At 35.9% G+C, this 18,470-nt stretch overlaps 1 protein-coding gene across 1 annotated transcript in view; it reads left to right on the top strand.

Moving 5' to 3' along the window:
- RFX7 (regulatory factor X7) overlaps positions 1-18,470 on the top strand; it is a 142,946-nt gene that overhangs the window by 50,480 nt on the left and 73,996 nt on the right. The window contains exon 2 of the mRNA XM_003784374.2: positions 13,186-13,219. Within this exon, the coding sequence (XP_003784422.1) occupies positions 13,186-13,219 (34 nt within the window). The remainder of the gene's footprint in view (positions 1-13,185; positions 13,220-18,470) is intronic.

Here is an 18,470-nt window from a genome sequence, read left to right as displayed (position 1 = left end):
GTGGTTTATATACTGTACTGACAATAACAGAAAATTCCATATTTGTGTATTTACAGTTACCAGTGAGTTTTATTAACATCCTTTGCTTTCATAATGAAGAACTCTTTTTAGCGTTTCTTGTAGGACTGGTATGGTGTTGATGAAATTCTCCAGCTTTTGTTTGTCTGGAAAAGTATTTATTTCTTATTCATGTATGAAAGAAGTTTTTGAAGGATATACAGGGTTAAGTTTTTGTGGTTTTTTTTCTTTCCTTCAGTATTTTGAATGTCATGCCTCAGATTTCCACTGAGAATTCTGCGATATATATCAGAGCTCTTTTATGTTATTTTTTCTTCTTTTTCTTGCCTTCCTTAGGACCTGTTTTAAAATCTGTGATCTTTGAGTACTTAATTTAAATTAAATGTCCTGAGGTAGCCTTGTTTGGGTTATATCTGATTGGTGTTGTACAACCTTAGTGTACCTAAATATTGTTATCTGTCTCTCCAGGTTTGAACAGATCTGTTATTTTTTCTTTGAATAATTTTTCTACCCCAATATTTATCTATCTGTCTTTTTCTCTCTCTCTCTATGCCTCCCCTTTAAGGCCAATAACTCCTAGATTTGCCTTTTTGAGGCTATTTTCTAGATCTTATAAGTATATGTCATTCTTATTTTTCTCTTCTGATTGTGGTGTTTTCAAATAGCCTGTCTTCATGCTCACTATTTCTTCTACTGTTGAGAGACTCTGAATATGTGTTTCAGTTTATTAAATGAATTTTGTTAGCTCTATAATTTCTACTTGAAGTTTTAAAATTATTTCAAGCTCTCTGTTAAATTTCTTTTTTTTTTTTTTTTTGAGACAGAACCTCAAGCTGTCCCCCTGGGTAGAGTGCAGTGGCATCACAGCTCACAGCAACCTCCAACTCCTGGGCTCAAGCGAGTCTCCTGCCTCTACCTCCCAAGTAGCTGGGACCACAGGCGCCCGCCACAACGCCCGGCTTTTTTTTTTTTTTTTGGTTGCAGCCGTCATTGTTGTTTTGGCGGGTCCGGGCTGGGGATTCCAACCCGCCACCTTAGGTGTACATAGCTGGCGCCTTAGCCGGTTGAGCTATAGGCACCGAGCCTCTGTTAAATTTCTTTTATAGGCTTCTGATTATTTCTGTGTGTTGTCTTGAAGTTCATTGATCTTTTTTTTTTTTTTTTTTTGAGACAGAGTCTCAAGCTATTGCCCTGGGTAGAGTGCTATGGTATCAGCTCACAGCAACTTCAGACTCTTGGGCTTAAGTGATTCTCTTGCCTCAGCCTCCCAAGTTGCTGGAACTACAGGTGACCACCACAACACCTGGCTAATTTTTTGGCTACAGTTGTCATTGTTGTTTTAGCTGGCCTGGGCTGGGTTTGAACTGTCCAGCCTTGGTGTATGTGGCTGGCACCCTACCCATTGAGCTACGGGCACCACCATTGAGCTTGTTCACAACACTTATTAATAATTCAAATTTTTTGTCTGAAAGGTTACATATTTCTATCAGTCCAGCATTGGTCACTGGTGCCTTATTTGTTCATTTGTTGAGGTCATGTCTTCTTGGATGTTCTTGATGCTTATAGATATTCATCGATGTTTGGGCATTGAACAGTTAGGTATTTATTTCAGTCTTCACAGTTGGGGCTTTTTTGAACCTGTCCTTCTTCAAAAAGCTTTCCAGGTATTCAAAGGAAACTGAATGTTATGATGTCTTTGGTCACTGCAGCCTTATCAGTGCTAGGGGTGCCCCAAGCCCAGAAGTGTTGTCATTCTTGCAAACTCCTAGTGATACTGCCTTTGTTGGACTTGGGTAAGATACAGGAGAATTCACTGGATTATCAGGCAAAGTTTCTTACTCTTCTTCCCTCACTCTCTTGGCTAGGCTGTTGGTATTGGGGGAGGAGTGATGTGGCACTCCCTTAAGGCCACTACAGCTTTGACTCTGCCGGGTCATACCTGAAGCCAGACCAGTTTCACCCAAAGTCAATGATAACGGTTGCCTGGCTATCTCTGATGTTTATTCAAACCACAGGGCTTTTTTAGTCAGCAGGCGGTGAATCCTACTAGGACTGGGTATTTCCTTTCTGGCCAGGCCAAGGTGTTTCCTTCTGGCCCACAGTCTGTCTAGAAATGCCATCCAGAAACAAAGGCCTGGAATCAGGGGCTTCAGGAGTTTGCTTGGTACTTTATTTTACTGTGGTTGACCTGGCACCCAGATTACAAAGCAAAGTCCTCTGAAGTCTTTTCCTCTCCTTTCCCCAAGTGGAAGACTACTTTCCCTGAGCTGCACTGCCCGGAGTTGGGGGAGGGGGTGACACAGGCACTGGCTTGTCTGCTGCCTGTGGTATCTGTCAGGGTCATGTGCACCTCACTCCTCTGGCTCTGAGCCAGCAGGGCCCTAGGAGATGCCAGAAGACTACAAGCTTTGTGGCCTGACTGCCTTAAAGAATTTATTCAAGGACCCAGGCTGCTTTTTTTTTTTAGCAGGTGGTGGGGCTAGCCAGACTCAGGTTTTGGTTTGCAGTGTTTCTCTCTGGGCAGACTGGTCCTAATGTTTGTTTCCTCCGTGGGTGGCTGGCAGAATTCTGCTCTGTGCTGTGTTCCCCTATGACAGAGCATCCCTGAGCAAAGTGCCACAATCACTTCTCTGTCTTCTTGGCCTAGTGTATTGCAGGGGCATTAGGGAAGGGTGGCATAGGCAATGCAAGACTGCGCCTGCTGCCTTCTTCAGTACTTTTTTTCCTTGATATAATGTTAAAACCAGGTTCTGTGATCACTCACTCAATTTCTAGTTCTGTACATGCTTCCTTGTGTGGAGAGTTGTTGAAGTTGGTATTGGTGGAGAGGGAAGATCGTGGTGGTTGCTGTTCTGCCATCTTACTGCACTCCCTCCTCCTTGATTTTTTTTTGGGGGAGGGGGCATGGTCTTATCTCTTCTAAGGAAGGTTTTACCTCTTTTCTTAAGGGGAGTGTTCTGTCTTTCATATTAGGGATTTATCCCAGTTGTCTTACCCATCTTAGTATATTTAAGAGTGAGGCACAAAAAGTTGTTAAGAAACTCTTTATATGTGGATAAGAGTTCTGCTTTCTGATTCAGTAGGTCTGGATTGGGACCCCCAAAATATTCATTTCTAACTTGTTCCCAGGTATGCTGATACTGCTAGTCCAGAAATCATAATTAAGAACCACTTTATTAGGGAATGCTTTTGAGAGTCACATAAATGGGAATGGATGGGAAGGAAACAGTTTGGGCCAGTGGAAAGTTGAACTGCAATGCTAGAGATTTCTGAAGCTACAGTAACCCGTCAGAGCTATCTCAAGTTGGGTTACAGGGCTGGGCACCTTTAGATCCCCATGTTGATCAGTGCCTAGATATAGGCCAGCCCTAGAAAGAGGTGTGACTTCAAGAAGAGAAATTTTTTCCTCAGCTTAGGAGATCACAGTACCATAGGGGACAAACACTGGGGGTGGGCTTTCTGCTGGAAGTACTCCAAGGAACTGAAGACAAAGTTCTTCTTTGCTGAAAAGGGAAAATGAGGCAGTGTATTACAGCATTAGTATATGATCCTTCCCATTCAGCTGTGAAGCCCCATCCCAAGGCAGCTAGTTTTTCCATTTTTTGTTTTCTGTAGATTAATTTTGCCTATTTAAGAACTTTGTATAAATTAAATCATACAGAAATAATTTTGGGGGGTGGTTTAATTGGCTCAGTATAATATCATTTAAATTCTCCATGTTCTTTGTGTATAAAGAGTTTGTTCCTTTTTATTGCTGAGTGGTGTTCCATTGTATCAATATGCCAGAAGGTATATATTTATTCTGATATTGAGGTCATTTGGATTGTTTCCAGTTTGAACTATTGTAAATTAAAAAATTATAAGAATTTATAACTATTGTAAAGAATGAAAATTCTTATTTTTTTTTTTTGTTTGTTTGTTTTGCAGTTTTTGGCCAGGGCTGGGTTTGAACCCACCACCTCTGGCATATGGGGCCAGCGCTCTACTCCTTTGAGCCCCAGGCACCACCCAGAAAATTCTTATTCTTGAACATTGGTATTATTGGCTCTCAAGTGGTTTCTTCTAGACACTTTATTGTTTGAAATTCAGTTCAGATTTTTTATAGTATGAAGTGTGTTAGATATCCATTGAGATTATGTAAGGACTTTTTTGAGTATCTGTGGTGGCAGATAACACAAAAATTATACAGGCTTTTGTTTTTCTTTTGTCATCACTTTTTGCTAGTGTTTCTGTATTTAATGTGTGACCCCAGAAAATTCTTCTTCCAGCATGCAGCAGAGAAGAAAAAAGCTTGGACACCCCTGGTAGTCCATCTGGATTTGTTGAAAGGATTTTCTTTTGTTCCTTCAATTGCTTTGGTGCCTCTATTGCAGATCAGTTGGCTTCCAGAAGTCAGGTATCATTTGTATCACTGTTCATTGCTCTTTTTTTCCTGGCTGTTTTCAAAATGTGCTTTGTATCTCTGTATTCTCATACTTTTGAATATAATGTAGCCATGTGTAATTTTCTAATTAACCTGCTTGGAATTTGCTGAACTTCTTGGAACTGAAAGTTTGTGTTTTTCATGAAATTTGGGAAATTTGTGGCCATCCATTATCTTTTATCTCCTGTTGCACATAGTTAAACCACTGGATATTTTTAAATTTCTGGAGCTGTTTATAATTTTTTTTAAATGTTTTCTTCTTTAGATTCATAAGATCTATTTTTCTGTTGTTGTTTTTTGGGGGTTTTTTAGTTAAATGTTCTCTTTTCTGCAATTTGCTCTTCTGTTAAGGTCATCTAGTGAAATTTTCATTTCAGATATTGTACTTTTTTTAGTTCTAGACTTTCCATTTGTTTCTTCTTCATAGCTTCCATTTCTTTGCTGAGATTCTCCCATGTGTGCATTATTTATGACTGTATTTTCCTTACATACTCAAACATATTTACTTTAAAGTCTTTGCTAATCATGACATTTAGATCACTTAGGATTTGGTTTCTATGAGCTATTTTCCCTTGACTCTAAGTCTTTTTATTTTCCTGTTTATTCTAGTAAATTTTACTTGAGTTAATGGGCATTGTAGGCAATAGATTGTAGACTTTGGATTCTGCTCTTTTTCTCTGATAACTGTTGAGTTTTTGTGTTAGACACTTTATGTTGCTAGATTCAAACTCCAACTTCATGTCTTCTATGACTGGCAGCAGCGGAAATTTCATCTCAGATCTTTGTGCCTTCCGGGTGTTTCTTTTATATGGGACCTTTGGAGTCCCCCTCAAACAGGAATCATCCAAACATTTGGGCATAGTTTATACAGAAATTTTGTAGGACCTTCTTTTATGGGATTTCGTCTTTTAATTTCCATCTCCTCTGGCAGTCCCAGACTTTGTCCTCCTTAAGCTAGGAAGACAACAGATTTCTAGTTTAATTCTAAGTGATCATTGCAACGGTAGGCTGATAAATACCCTCAGGCAAAAGCCTCATAAAAATTCTATCCACTGCAATTCTCTTCTTTTAAGGGTGACTTCCCTTCAGTTCCTGCCTGTTTTTGATCTTTGTCTTTTGCCTTAATTATTGGTTTGGTGTTTTGTCCAGAGTATGTGATTTTTATGTGTGCAAGGTTATTTTAATATAAGTTACCTTGTCATTATCCGAAGCAAAACACGGAAGACCTAATTCTAATTGAAACAATCAAAGAATTGAAACCATCCAGTATTCAGGGAATATTTTAGGAAATAATGAAATACTCACTAAATGGAATATTATACAATATATTAAAATTTTGAAGACTCAGTGGAAAATGCCCTTGATATAAATTTGTGTAATACTGCTTTGATCATAGCTATGTTAAAAATTGGATGCATTCATGAATATACATGAGAGAGAATATGGAAAAAAAGGAAAGAGTTTATTGACAGCGTGGTAGAATTTGGGGGAGTATTCCAAATATATTTCATTAACATTGATATATGTTTGTTTTATGTCCATATATATGTATATATGTGTGTGTAAAGACTTTAAGACAATATAAATGAGCTCTTATGGCAAGATTCTTACCCTACTCTCCAGTTGTAAACTATTGATAAACATAGAGTAGAACTTCCCTAAATTGACCGCCCTAGGGACTGTAGCAGACTGGTCAACATATGGTGGTGACCAACATAAGGAACTAGGCCTCCTGTACTGATGTGTACATGTGGTCCATGTCCACTCTGTAAAAATCAGGTCAACTTAGGGACTTGGTAAATATAGTGAGGTCAACTATGGAGATTCTCCTGTATATACAAAATAGTTTTCTCTTAAAATCATGAAGGAGAAAATTTATAGGTGCCAGTAACAAAAGGCTGGGGGAACTTAAGAAAGGTAAACAGAAACTAAATCCTAAATGTCTCACAGTGGTATTCATGTCTTAGTATCTTAAATAGTGGAGATTTATGTCTTAATGTTCTAGGAAATTCTAAGCTACATGCTCCATGCCCCGTAGGTAGTTTGAACTGATCAACTATATAAAGCCTGGAGACTGAAGGGAGATTTTTACCTATGAAGTGGGATTTAAAAAGGGAACCCACAGACCTAGAAAGTTTCAAGTAAGCTTGCCCAGAGGACAGAGAAGCCTAAATTATGAGATCTGGAGCCTTAGGTAGAGTTTGATTTGATAGTCTTCTTAACATATAAGAATTTTAAATTTGTTAGGAATCATTAAACCCTTAGGGGCACAGCAGAGTCAAATGTAAAACTATCTCCATAACCTAAGAGATACAAGACTCTGAAAAATAGTCCTGGATGAGGGTAAGTTCATAATTTAAAAATTTCAAATCACAGGATGAAACAATGTCAACGTAGGGTATATAGGACTTCTCTGGAGAACAGTCATTACATAAAATAAATTCATGATTAAATAAAAAAGGATAAATAACATGGGAGAATGATTTATCTTAAAGGGATTATCTTATCAGTAGTAGATACTAAGAAGACAACAAAAAAAAAGTAGTTTAACAAAATTAATATAAAACTGGAATAGAGTTTAAGGCAAAATGGCATTACTAAGGGTAAATTGACACTAGATTGTAATAAAAGGATTACACTACTGTCTTAGTCCAACTGTGTTATTAGAAAGGAATACCTATGGCTAGGTAATTCATGAAGAAAAAAGGTTTATTTGGCTCGTAGATCTGCAGGCAGTATAAGAAGCATAGCATTGCAGTCTGCATCTGATAAGGGCCTCAGCTGCTCATAGCAGAAGGCAAAAGTGAAGCAGCATATTAGAGATCACATGGCAAGAGAGTGGAAGCAGAGAGGGAGGAAGGTGCCAGGCTTTTTTAAACCCAGCTCTCCTAGGAACTAATACAGTAAGAACTTGTTACCATGTGGAGGATACCAAGCCATTCATGAAATGATCCACCCTCATGGCCCAAACACCTTTGATTAGGCCCCACCTCCAATATTGGAGATCGAATTTCAGCATGAGATTTGGGGGACAGACAGATATATTTGAACTATAGCAACTACCAAGAAAATATAAAAATTACAGTCTTATAAAACCCTAGCACTTGGTATGGTTTGTTTACTGCTATTTTTCCAGCACTGAGTAGTACTGGGCGGAGATGTTTGTCTACATATCTTTCAAAAAAAAAAAAAATAGGCTGGGTGCAATGGCTCATACTTGTAAATCTAACACTCTAGGAGGCCTAGGCAGGATGATTGTGAGCTTAGACCAGCCTGAGCAAGAGTGAAACCCTGTCTCTACTAAAAACAGAAAAAATAGCTAGGTGTGATGGGGCACACTGTAGACCAGCTGCCATCTACTTGAGAGGCTGAGGCAGAAAGATTGTGTGAGCTCAGGAGTTTGAGGTTGCAGTGAGCTATGATGATGCCAGTGTACTTTAATTGGGACGAGAGAGTAAGACTCTTGTCTCCAAAAAATAAAAAATGAAAATATGTCTCCCCCCGCCAAAAAAAAAACCTTAGTTTGAGTTTTCTTGATTCATCTCTTTTTTGACTTAGAGTTAAGAAATCAAAAATTTAGAGTTACAAAGAGAATGTCCAGTCGCAGTTGAATATTTAATATATAACAGAAAATAAAGGAGAAAGTAGGCAACAAAAGATTTAAGTAGCATAATTAGTACACTTGCTTATATAGGTATCTATAGACAGCTCTCTAGCAAATGGACAATGTGGATTTATTTAAAGCATACATGGGGGCAAAAGTATCCATGGATTCTTTAAAAAAAATTGACTGGGTCCCAAAGGAATTTTTTTTTTATCATGAAAACCACATACTGTGGCCGAAATGAAAAAAATAATTGATCACTAGACGACAGTATAATAATAAAAAGCACATATATTATATATGCACAGTGAACACTAAACTATAAAGTGCTTAGCATTAAATAACAGAAAATGTTGCATAGCAAAATTTGTAGGGTAAAGCAAATGGAATTTTTGTAGAAATAGAAAGTAATACTCCTTGAAAGTGCTTTGTTCAGTATTTAACTTTAAAGCAGTGATATAAATATTATATGAATAGCATAGAAGAAAAACAAAAATAAAAATTGATGAGATACCAGAAAAGCCAAAAAAAGAGCTGAAGCAAGAAAACTCAAAAGCTAGGGGTTTTTTTTAAAGAATTTTTTGTTTAGTTTTTAAAGATACATAGACAAACCTCTCTGCCTGATAGTGTTCTGAGTGCTAGAAAATAACAGTAAACAAACTATACTGCAATATCTTGCTCTATAACACTTAACATTCTAGTGGGGGAGTTGGCCAGACAGTGGCGATAATTACAAAGAGAAATAAAGCAGCATAAAGGGTATAGAGAGTGACATGATGTGATCAAGGAAGGTCTCTGAGGAGATCACATTTGAACCATGAACATATAAAGGGAGCAAGTGAGGCAAATGCCACTTTTTAAGAGTGTTCTTGGCAGGCAGGACAGAAGAGCAAAAGCTCTGTCATATAACTAGGACTAAAGGAGATGTGTATTATTCTTGATTGCAAAAACATTAGAAGTAAACTATTAAAAGTGGAAACAGGGTGGCGCCTGTGGCTGAAAGGAGTTAAGGTGCCGACCCATATGCTGGAGGTGGCAGGTTCAAACCAAGCCCCGGCCAAAAACTGCAAAAAAAAAAAAAAAAGGTGGAAACAAAATGAAGATAATCTGCTATCACTTCTGTCTGTTCATCTTTATGCTGGAGATTTTAGCTACAGTAACTAGATAAGAAAGAGGAGGGGGAAAGAGACATAAGGATTGGGAAGGAAAGAAAATATTACCATTAATTGAAAATGAAATGAGTATGTATAAGAGAATCTATATGCTATTAGAACTAGTAAGAGTTCAGGAAGGTTGCTAGAGATAAGGTCAGCATAGAAAACCAATAGTTTGCTAGTACATCAGCAAAAATTAGAGAATATAATAGAAAAAAAGATAGACTTCACAATACCATCCATAAGCTGCCTTGGACTCTTTCTAACAAAATATTTATTCAGAAAGAAAAGCTACAAGATATTTTAGGGACAGATAAAAATAAATCCAAATTATCATTCACATCCCCCAAATTAAATCTACAACATCCATACAGTCCAATATAAATCTTAACAGGGCTTTTGTGGAATGGAAAAAACTGATTGAAATACTTACCTGGAAAAGTAAAGGTCCAAGAACTATCAAGACTGTTTTGGAAATGGACCAGGAGAATTATGGAGTCAAATAACTAGACTTACTTTTTAAAGCAGTAATAAATTCATAGTGTTGGCTGAGGGATAGAGAGGTAAATTAATAAAACAGGGGGAAAAGTCTGAAACATTAAAGTATATATGGAGGTTTGGCATAATAAAACAGAAAATAATTAAGTTCCCAGACAGAAAAAAAGGTATATGGTATATTACACAATACCATATCCAAGAATAAATTTCAATTACAGGAAAGATTAAGATAAGAAAAGCTAACTTCAAAATTTTTAGAAGAGGGTGGTGCCTGTGGCTCAAAGGGGTAGAGTGCTGGCCCCACATACTGGAGGTAGCGGGTTCAAACCTGGCCCTAGCCAAAAATTGCAAAATAAATAAATACCGGCCCCATATACTAGAGGTGGCAGGCTCAAACCTGGCCCCAGCCAAAAATTGCAAAATAAATAAATAAAATAAAATAAAATTTTTAGAAGAAAAATAAGATGCCTTTAAAACCTTAGCTGGCTAGGATTTCTTAAATAAGACCCTCCCCCAAAAAAACTCAGAAAGGGACAAAAAGAATAAATTTGCCTAAAAATTTTTCAGTAAAGCAAAAAGTATTATTAACAAATAATTAGTATCCAGAATATATTTAGAACTACTATAACTTAATAACAAATCATCTCCCAAGTGTTTTATTATATGTGTATAATAAAATTGAAAAGATATATTCAGAAGCCTCAGAAAATTGACTTCTAAGTTTCTATCTGAGAAATTCCTACATGTATAAAGATTTTATTACGGCATTGTTTCTAGAGAAACTAGGAACTGCATACTTGTATTTTAATAGAGGAGTAGATGAATAAATTTGATAATTTTATTCATTAGGATACTTTTCAACAATTAAAATGAACGAACTTCCTCTGGATATCAAAAACAATGTTGAGTAAAAAAATAATTGAAGAATATGTACAATGGAATGCCATGTATATAAACAATTGAAAGTCTCATAAAACAACAGTATATATTGCTTATCGATATTTGTATATCTAATACAAGTATGAAAGTAATACCAGAAAAGTTACACTTCAGATTTATGGTAGTTATGTTTGGGAAGACAGGATTATGAGCCTGGACAGAAGAACAAAGGGAATTTAAGTGTCATCTATGTTGTTCTATTATGTTTGTGTTAAGTATGAAGTAAAAATAATCAAGTGGCTAAGATTAAGTCATTGCCCCGTCTAGCTCAGAAGTGAGTTCATTTTACTTCATAATTCTTTTAAAAGACTTTTACATATACTTTTTAAAGATTTGCCAAGTTGTTTGTTTGTGATAGGTAGATATGACCTTCCTCTTTAGATGATCCCATAGAGTTAGTCAATTAGTGGTAGAATGGGAATATATTGAGATCTGTAGTTTATAAAATAATCACATTTTCAGTGTCATTAATTTCTGTAAAACCTCATCCTTAAGTGGTCCCAGTTTTTACAGAATTTTCTTGATCTAGGGGATTGAATGTGGGATTTTTGTCATTTATTCATCCAATAGATTTTATTGAACACCTTACATATGCCAGATGATAATACAGCATTCAGCAAAACAAAGTCTGCTCTCATAGAATTTAAATTCTAGTCACAGAAGATAGCTGGTAAATGAATAAATTAATAAAAATATACAACTGGTGATATGTGCAGTGATGAAAAATAAAACAGGATAAGAGCAATAGAGAGTGTTGGTAGTATTTTATATGGGGAGGTCAGGGTAGAATTGTCTGTAAAAGATAACATCAAGCAAAGTCATGAAGAAAATGGAGGGATAAATTATATGGGAGAAAAGCCTTAGAGACTGACAAAAAAGCTAGTGTACAGGCCCTGCCTGCTTCTGCCTTGAGAGTTAGCATGGAAGCCCACGTGGCTAGCTGAATGAAGGAAGATGTGGTTTGGGCATAGAATTTCTCCAGTCACTTTATGAAGTCTATAGGGTATGGTGTGTTGGTGGTAAAGATATAAGCAGAAAAACCAGTTAAAAGGTTATTGTAATGCTTTAGACAAAAAGACCTTGGGGGTGAGAGAGATACTACTTTTTGGCAAAAATTCTTAATCTATAGATTACTCTCTGATCTCAGAGGAAATTGTGGGAGTTACTGAGAACAGAGAAAAATTGCATCTTTTAGCTGATAGTGAATGATAAGCCGTACAACTGATTCCAGCAGAGATTTTGTGACCTCTAAAAATTCTTTTTTGGATTGTTTGAAAGGGATTCTTTTTTGAAATTTTAGTCCCTCTTTCCTTGAGGCATCCTGTACTTTTTTAAACTCTTTATATTCTGAATTTAGCAATTAAACTTAATCCAGTCATACATTGAAATTGGAAACAGATATAAAATTTTGATATTAATCAAATTTACATACTGATTATTACTTTTTAGCTTAGCTGCATAGCTATATACAAAGGCATTAACCAGTTATTATATATATTTATTTGGCTTTAGAACCTTTTATGGAAGATAATTTGCTTCGTAGCATCTTTTAAAGATTGCACATAAACTATTTCTGAACATTTTGCATGATTCCTTGGTATTTGTACTTGAATTTCTGTTATAACAAAATTCAAATGACAGCTAAATTTTTTTATATTGCTTTCATTTGTTTTCTATTAACAATTGACTTATTTTCAGTAGTTCAGTAGCACTGATACATAATGGCATTATTTTATTATTTCTAAGTATATTTTCCTTCCCTTCCAATTTATTACCATGTTAGTTAATCTTTATTATTACTTCTGTGTGTAGGGATTCTTGTTACTGGGGCGGGGGTGTGTATATGTATGCGTAGAGTAGGGAGAAAATCTATTTTATATCAAGCCTCTGGTATCGATACAATCAATACAATCAGTACTACAGATTGTATTACATCATTAGAATTTTTTTTTTTTGAGACAGAGTCTCACTGTCACCCTAGGGAAGAGTATCATGGTGTCATAGCTAGCAGCAACCTCACACTCTTGGTCGGGTTCAAGTAATCCTCTTGCCTCAGACTCCTAAGGAGCTGGGTCTACAAGCACCCACCACAATGCCCAGCTATTTTTAGAGACGGAGTCTCACTCTTGCTCAAGCTGGTCTCAAAACTCCTGAGCTCAAGCGATCCACCCACCTCAGCCTCCCAGAGGACTAGGATTACAGGCGTGAGCCAGCACACCCAGCCATTATGACTTTTAAATGCTAAACACATCATTGTCCAAAGTGGTAGTCGGACAGTAGAAATTATAATTAATTGCAAACACTGAGACATGTTTGTAACTATTACAATACATCTGCACTTACATACTATGAAAAAATTGCTTCTTCAATAATAGTAGGTTGTAAAAGACATAGTAGATTTAGAAATCTATGATTGCAATGCCTAATCTTAATAAAAAACTTTATTTTTTTCATAGCAAGGAAAACTAATTTCTAATTTTCTGTTTGAGAATATTTCAGATATTTAATAAACTTTTCATTTTACTAACCTGACTTTCTGTTTCTTTTAGCAAAACTGTACAATCGAAAGTGGACTGCATTTTGGTAAGTGAAATAACTAACCTTAAGGTTCTTATCTAATAAGGCTATTACTACTATATAAGATATACCATTCTTACTTAAGTATTGATTTTAAATATAACTCAACTTTAGTGAATAAAATTTGACATTTAATTATAACTCTATGGGTGAATTGGCTATAAGCTATCTAGATACTTTCCTATATGTCATCAATACTGCAATCACAGTCAGAGGTAATTGTATATTTTTGAACCTCGTTGTTCTTTACTAAAAGATGGCTTAAATAAACAAAGTGAATATTTATTTTTCTGTTCTATTAACTCTGTAAAAATTTGTTTAAAGAAAAGTTTTTAATGTTTAATGGATTCGTTTTGTTGTGATAGCATATTTTTCATGTTTTAGTTGCTAGCCTGTAGGGATTAAGCTACAATAATAGTTTAGGACCAGTTGTACTTATGGAACTCTGTAAGAATTTGTATGAAGAAAACTTTTTAAGTTGCTTGAAAGTTTTTTTGTTACTATAATATACTTTTCACATTTGGGTTGCTAGCTTTTAGAACTTGAAGCCACAATAATAGTTTAAATTTAGATTACATCTGTGTGGTAGGTCCTTGGGTTTTTTTCTTAAATGTGTGAGGGAAGAAGCATGCAGCTACCGGAACAACTGAAATACTACTTCTTTCTTGAAGTATCTGTTGACAGGATGCCCCCTAAGCAGTCTAGAACATTCAGTGGCTACACACTGTTAGATTCCCCAAAGTGCCAGTATAGTTAAGTCCTATTGTAGTACTTGTGATTTCAGAACTTTCTCTTGTTCAAGTTTGGATCTTCCTTATAAGTTGACCTGTGTTTTTATTCTTTGGGTTTTATTTGTTTGTTTGTTTCATTAGGTTTGGGGTTTTTGATCTTTCTTAGTGTCTGGTGCTAAAATTATGTAATATCTGACTAGCTTATTATATTAATATTATTTTCTTAGCCTCTAGGTAAGTAAGTAAACAAACAGAAATAGCTCATAGAGAAGAGGTAATGTGATCAGTTCTCTCGTGCTTTTCTAACCTAAATACCTGAAAGAGAACTTTGTGGGGGTGTTTTTCCTCTTCCTTTCACTTACTCTTTTTCTCTTCTTTTCTTCTCTTTTCTCTCCCCTGTCACTGTAATAACCCTCTGAAGTAGGTAATCTTGTTATACCTTCCTTTGGCAAGTGAATAAACTGATGTTCTTGTATTTACTTCAGAAAATAATTATTGAACATTTTCAGTCTGGCAATGTCACACGTAAAGTATACAAAATAAAAAACATTTCTTGCCCTCAAGAAATTCAGTCTGTTACAGTGATATATGTGAGTGCTCTTAAAACCCAGGAAAGTGGTGGTTGGAGATAGAGGGGGTGACATTTTCCCCTAACAGGCCACCTCCCATCCCTGGCATTTACTCTCCTCTCTCCTGAGTCTCATTGTTCACATTCCTTGATAGTTATGTCTAATTACCAAGTACTGGAGACCCTGTTCTCCCTACCAGAGTATAGTGGTAAATAAGACACACATAGTTTCCATCTAAGACTCCCTGCTTTCTTTGGAGAACCTGAGATGACTTTGGTTGGAGGAATACTTATTTTTTCTCTTAGTTGTGAAAATGGAGGCAGAAGATGACTGGTATAAATTACAAAATATGATATTTATACTAAATACGAACAAAAGGATTTTAAAAAATTATTCAAGAGTTCAAAAGTATTTATATTTCAGCATAAGTTTTTTTTTTTTTTTTTTGAGACAGAGCCTCAAGCTGTCCCCCTGGGTAGAGTGCCGTGGCATTACAGCTCACAGCAACCTCCAACTCCTGGGCTCAAGCGAGTCTCCTGCCTCTGCCTCCCAAGTAGCTGGGACTACAGGCACCCACCACAACGCCCGGCTATTTTTTTTTGGTTGCAGCCATCATTGTTGTTTGGTGGGTCCGGGCTAGGGATTCGAACCCTCCACCTTAGGTGTACATGGCTGGTGCCTTAGCCGGTTGAGCTATAGGTGCTGAGCCAGCATAAGTTTTAAAAATATATCTTATATACAATGTTACTCAATAATTTATAATGGTATTTTAGGCCCTGGACATGTGAACAAGATGGTAAGATCTCTATCCTCATGATTCTTTTATTTTATTGGGTGAGGTGGACATTACATAAGTAAATAAATAAGCATTCTAATTTTTTAATAAATGCTGTTAAAAGTTTTAAAAAGGCAAAAGGAGGCAAGCGATGGTAGATAGGGTATCTTTTTAGATAGAGTTATCAGGAAAAGCCTCTTTGAGGAGATGACATTTGAGTGGAGACCTAAATAATAAGAAGTCAACCTTGTGTGATCTGCCAGTGACACGTACTAGGCAGAGTGAAGAATAGGTATAAAAATTCTGAAGCTGGAACGAGTTCACTGTATTTGAGGATTACAAGGATTCTTCATTGTGCCAAAGTATACAGTGTGCAAGATCTTATAGAGCACACTGATCCATATAGGAAAGAATGATAGAAAAGTTCAAGAAGGGAATAGTTTATATATATGGCATATTTAGCCATGACAAATAGTATCTGAAGTACATAGAAAGCCAAGTAGAAGCCTTTAAGCAGAGAAAAGTATGATCTAATTTTTTAAAAAAATACCCTGGCTGTTGTTGGAAGAATCTACTCTAGGGGAGTAGAAGCAGGAAAACCAGTTACAGCTAGCATATTGTAGAAGTCTAATAGAGGATTCAAGGCTTGGCTCAGATGATGGCAGCGGAAGATGTTAAAAAAAAAAAAATGTAGACAGATTCAGGGAATATTTGGGGTATAAAGTTAGTGGGCCTTGCTTGCTGATAGATTAAATGTGGAGAGAGAAACAAAGAGGAAGAATCAAGGATAATTCCTTTCAACCTGAAGCATTTATTCTAGTATTTCTTATATGATAGGTTTGTTTATAATGAATTCTCTCACAGTGGCTGTGTTTGTCTTTAGTTTTAGAAGATAGTTTTGCTAGGTAGAGAATTCCTGGTTAATTAGTTTGTTTTTTGTTTATTGCTTTTAATATGTATGTATTATAGACATGATTGTTTCTGATGTGAAGTCAGCTATTAACCATATCATTGTTTTCCTTTAGATAATGAGTTTTTCTTATTGCTATCAAAATTCATTCTGTATTTATACTGTCACTCACTTGTTCACTTTTCCTGCTCACTCTAACTTTGAACTGTTTGACTTTATGTAAAATATGTAGGTGTGGATCAGTTTCATGTTTATCCTACTTAGGGTTTGTGGAACTCACATATCTCTCACATTCTCTCTTCAGATACTTTTTCTATCCCTTGGATTCTTTCCTCTTCTAAAAGTCCTGTCACACATATAGACATGTATTAATATGATTGATGTTATTCTTCTGATCTCTGATGCCCTATTCTTTTTTCTCTGATTATCTTTCTCTGTGGTCCAGTTTTGCTATCTTTAAAAGAGTCTGATTCATTGTCATCATATTTTTCTTTGTGTGTTTAAACACAGGCAGGCTCATGATGATTTTACTACTGTTCAAACCATGCGATAGGTCACGGGAGCAGCCAAGGCAAAAATATGCACATAACATAAACTCTCAGAGTTATTATCTAAAGTTCAGTTATTTTGAGGACTAAACACTTTTCAGTATGTTGTTGAACTTTATTTAGTATCCAAGACTTGAAATTATTCTTGCTGATTATTTTGTGTTATTTTCTAGTTATTTTGGTGACCTCGTCAAATTATCCAACTGTCTCAACCTTCTTATGAAGTCTTATAAAGATTTTATTATATGTTTTCTTTTAGACCTATGACCCACTTTAAGCTAAATTTGCATTTGGTTTAAGGTGTTAACTTTAAGATTTGCTTGTTACCTCATGGATGGATATCCATTTGTTCTAGCACTGTTTTGTTAAAAAGTCTACCCCTACCTAGTCAGTTCCTGTGTTAGAAATCATTACGTGGGAGTTTTTTCTAGACTCTTTTTTCTATCAGTTTCAGTGTCTGTCCCTATGACATCATTGCACTTTGCTATACTGTCACTTTCCAGAAATTCTTGACAATAGGTAGTGTAAATAGTTCAAATTATTTTTAGCATTTTCATACATATTTTAGAGTTGTTACTTTCTATTCAAAAAGCAATTCTGCTGGGATTTTTGATTGGATTATGTCAAATTTATAGATCACTTTGGGACAGTTGACATATTACAAACAAATCTTAATCCATTACTTTGGTCTATCTCCATGTCAGTTGATTCTTCTGTAATTTCTGTCAGCAATGCTGTGTAGTTTCCTGTGTGTAGGTGATAGATAGATAGACACACACATATATATTTTAAAACTATTCCTAAGTATTTAACTTTTTAAAAGTTCTTATTTTATTATTTTATTTTATTTTTTGAGACAGAGTTTCACCATGTCACCTTCAGTAGAATGCTGTGATATCACAGCTCATAGCAACCTCAAACCCTTTTTTTTCTTTCTTTTTCTTTTTATTAAATCATTGCTGTGTACATTAATGCAATCACAGGGTACAGTGTGGTATTTTCATATACAATTTGAAATACTCTCATCAAACTGGTTAATATAGCCTTCATGTCATTTTCTTAGTTACTGAGTTAAGACATTCATACTCTGCTTTTAGAAAGATTCACTTGTACCCTTGTAAGATAAACCATAGAGGTGACCCCACAAATCACCCTCCCTCCACCCATCTACCCCCTCCCCTCCCTCTCCCTCCCCATATTCTAAGGCTTTAATTAGGTTATAACATTTCTATGAAAGCTATAGTTTCAAAATAGGGCTGTGGATATTTCAAAATTGGATACTTTTTCTTCCATTCTTGAGATACTTTGCTAAGAACATTTTCTAATTCCATCCACATAAACATGAAGGAGGTAAAGTCTCCATCTTTCTTTAGGGCTGCATAGTATTCCATGGTGTACATGTACCACAATTTGTTGATCCATTCATGGGTCGATGGGCACTTGGGCTTCTTCCATGACCTAGCAATTATGAATTGGGCTGCAAGAAACATTCTGATACAGATATCTTTGTTGTAATATGATTTTTGGTCTTCTGGATATATACCTAATAAAGGAATTGCAGGATCAAACGGCAGGTCTAATTTTAGTTCTCTAAGTGTTCTCCAGATGTCTTTCCAAAAGGAATGAATTAATTTGCATTCCCACCAGCAGTGTAGAAGCGTTCCCTTTTCTCCACATCCATGCCAACATCTCTGGTTTTGGGATTTTGTGATATGGGCTAATCT

The sequence above is a fragment of the Otolemur garnettii genome, unplaced genomic scaffold (assembly GCF_000181295.1).
Source record: "Otolemur garnettii isolate 467f Iridium unplaced genomic scaffold, OtoGar3 scaffold00011, whole genome shotgun sequence".
Lineage (NCBI taxonomy): Eukaryota > Metazoa > Chordata > Mammalia > Primates > Galagidae > Otolemur > Otolemur garnettii.
This window is presented reverse-complemented; position numbering and strand designations above follow the sequence as displayed.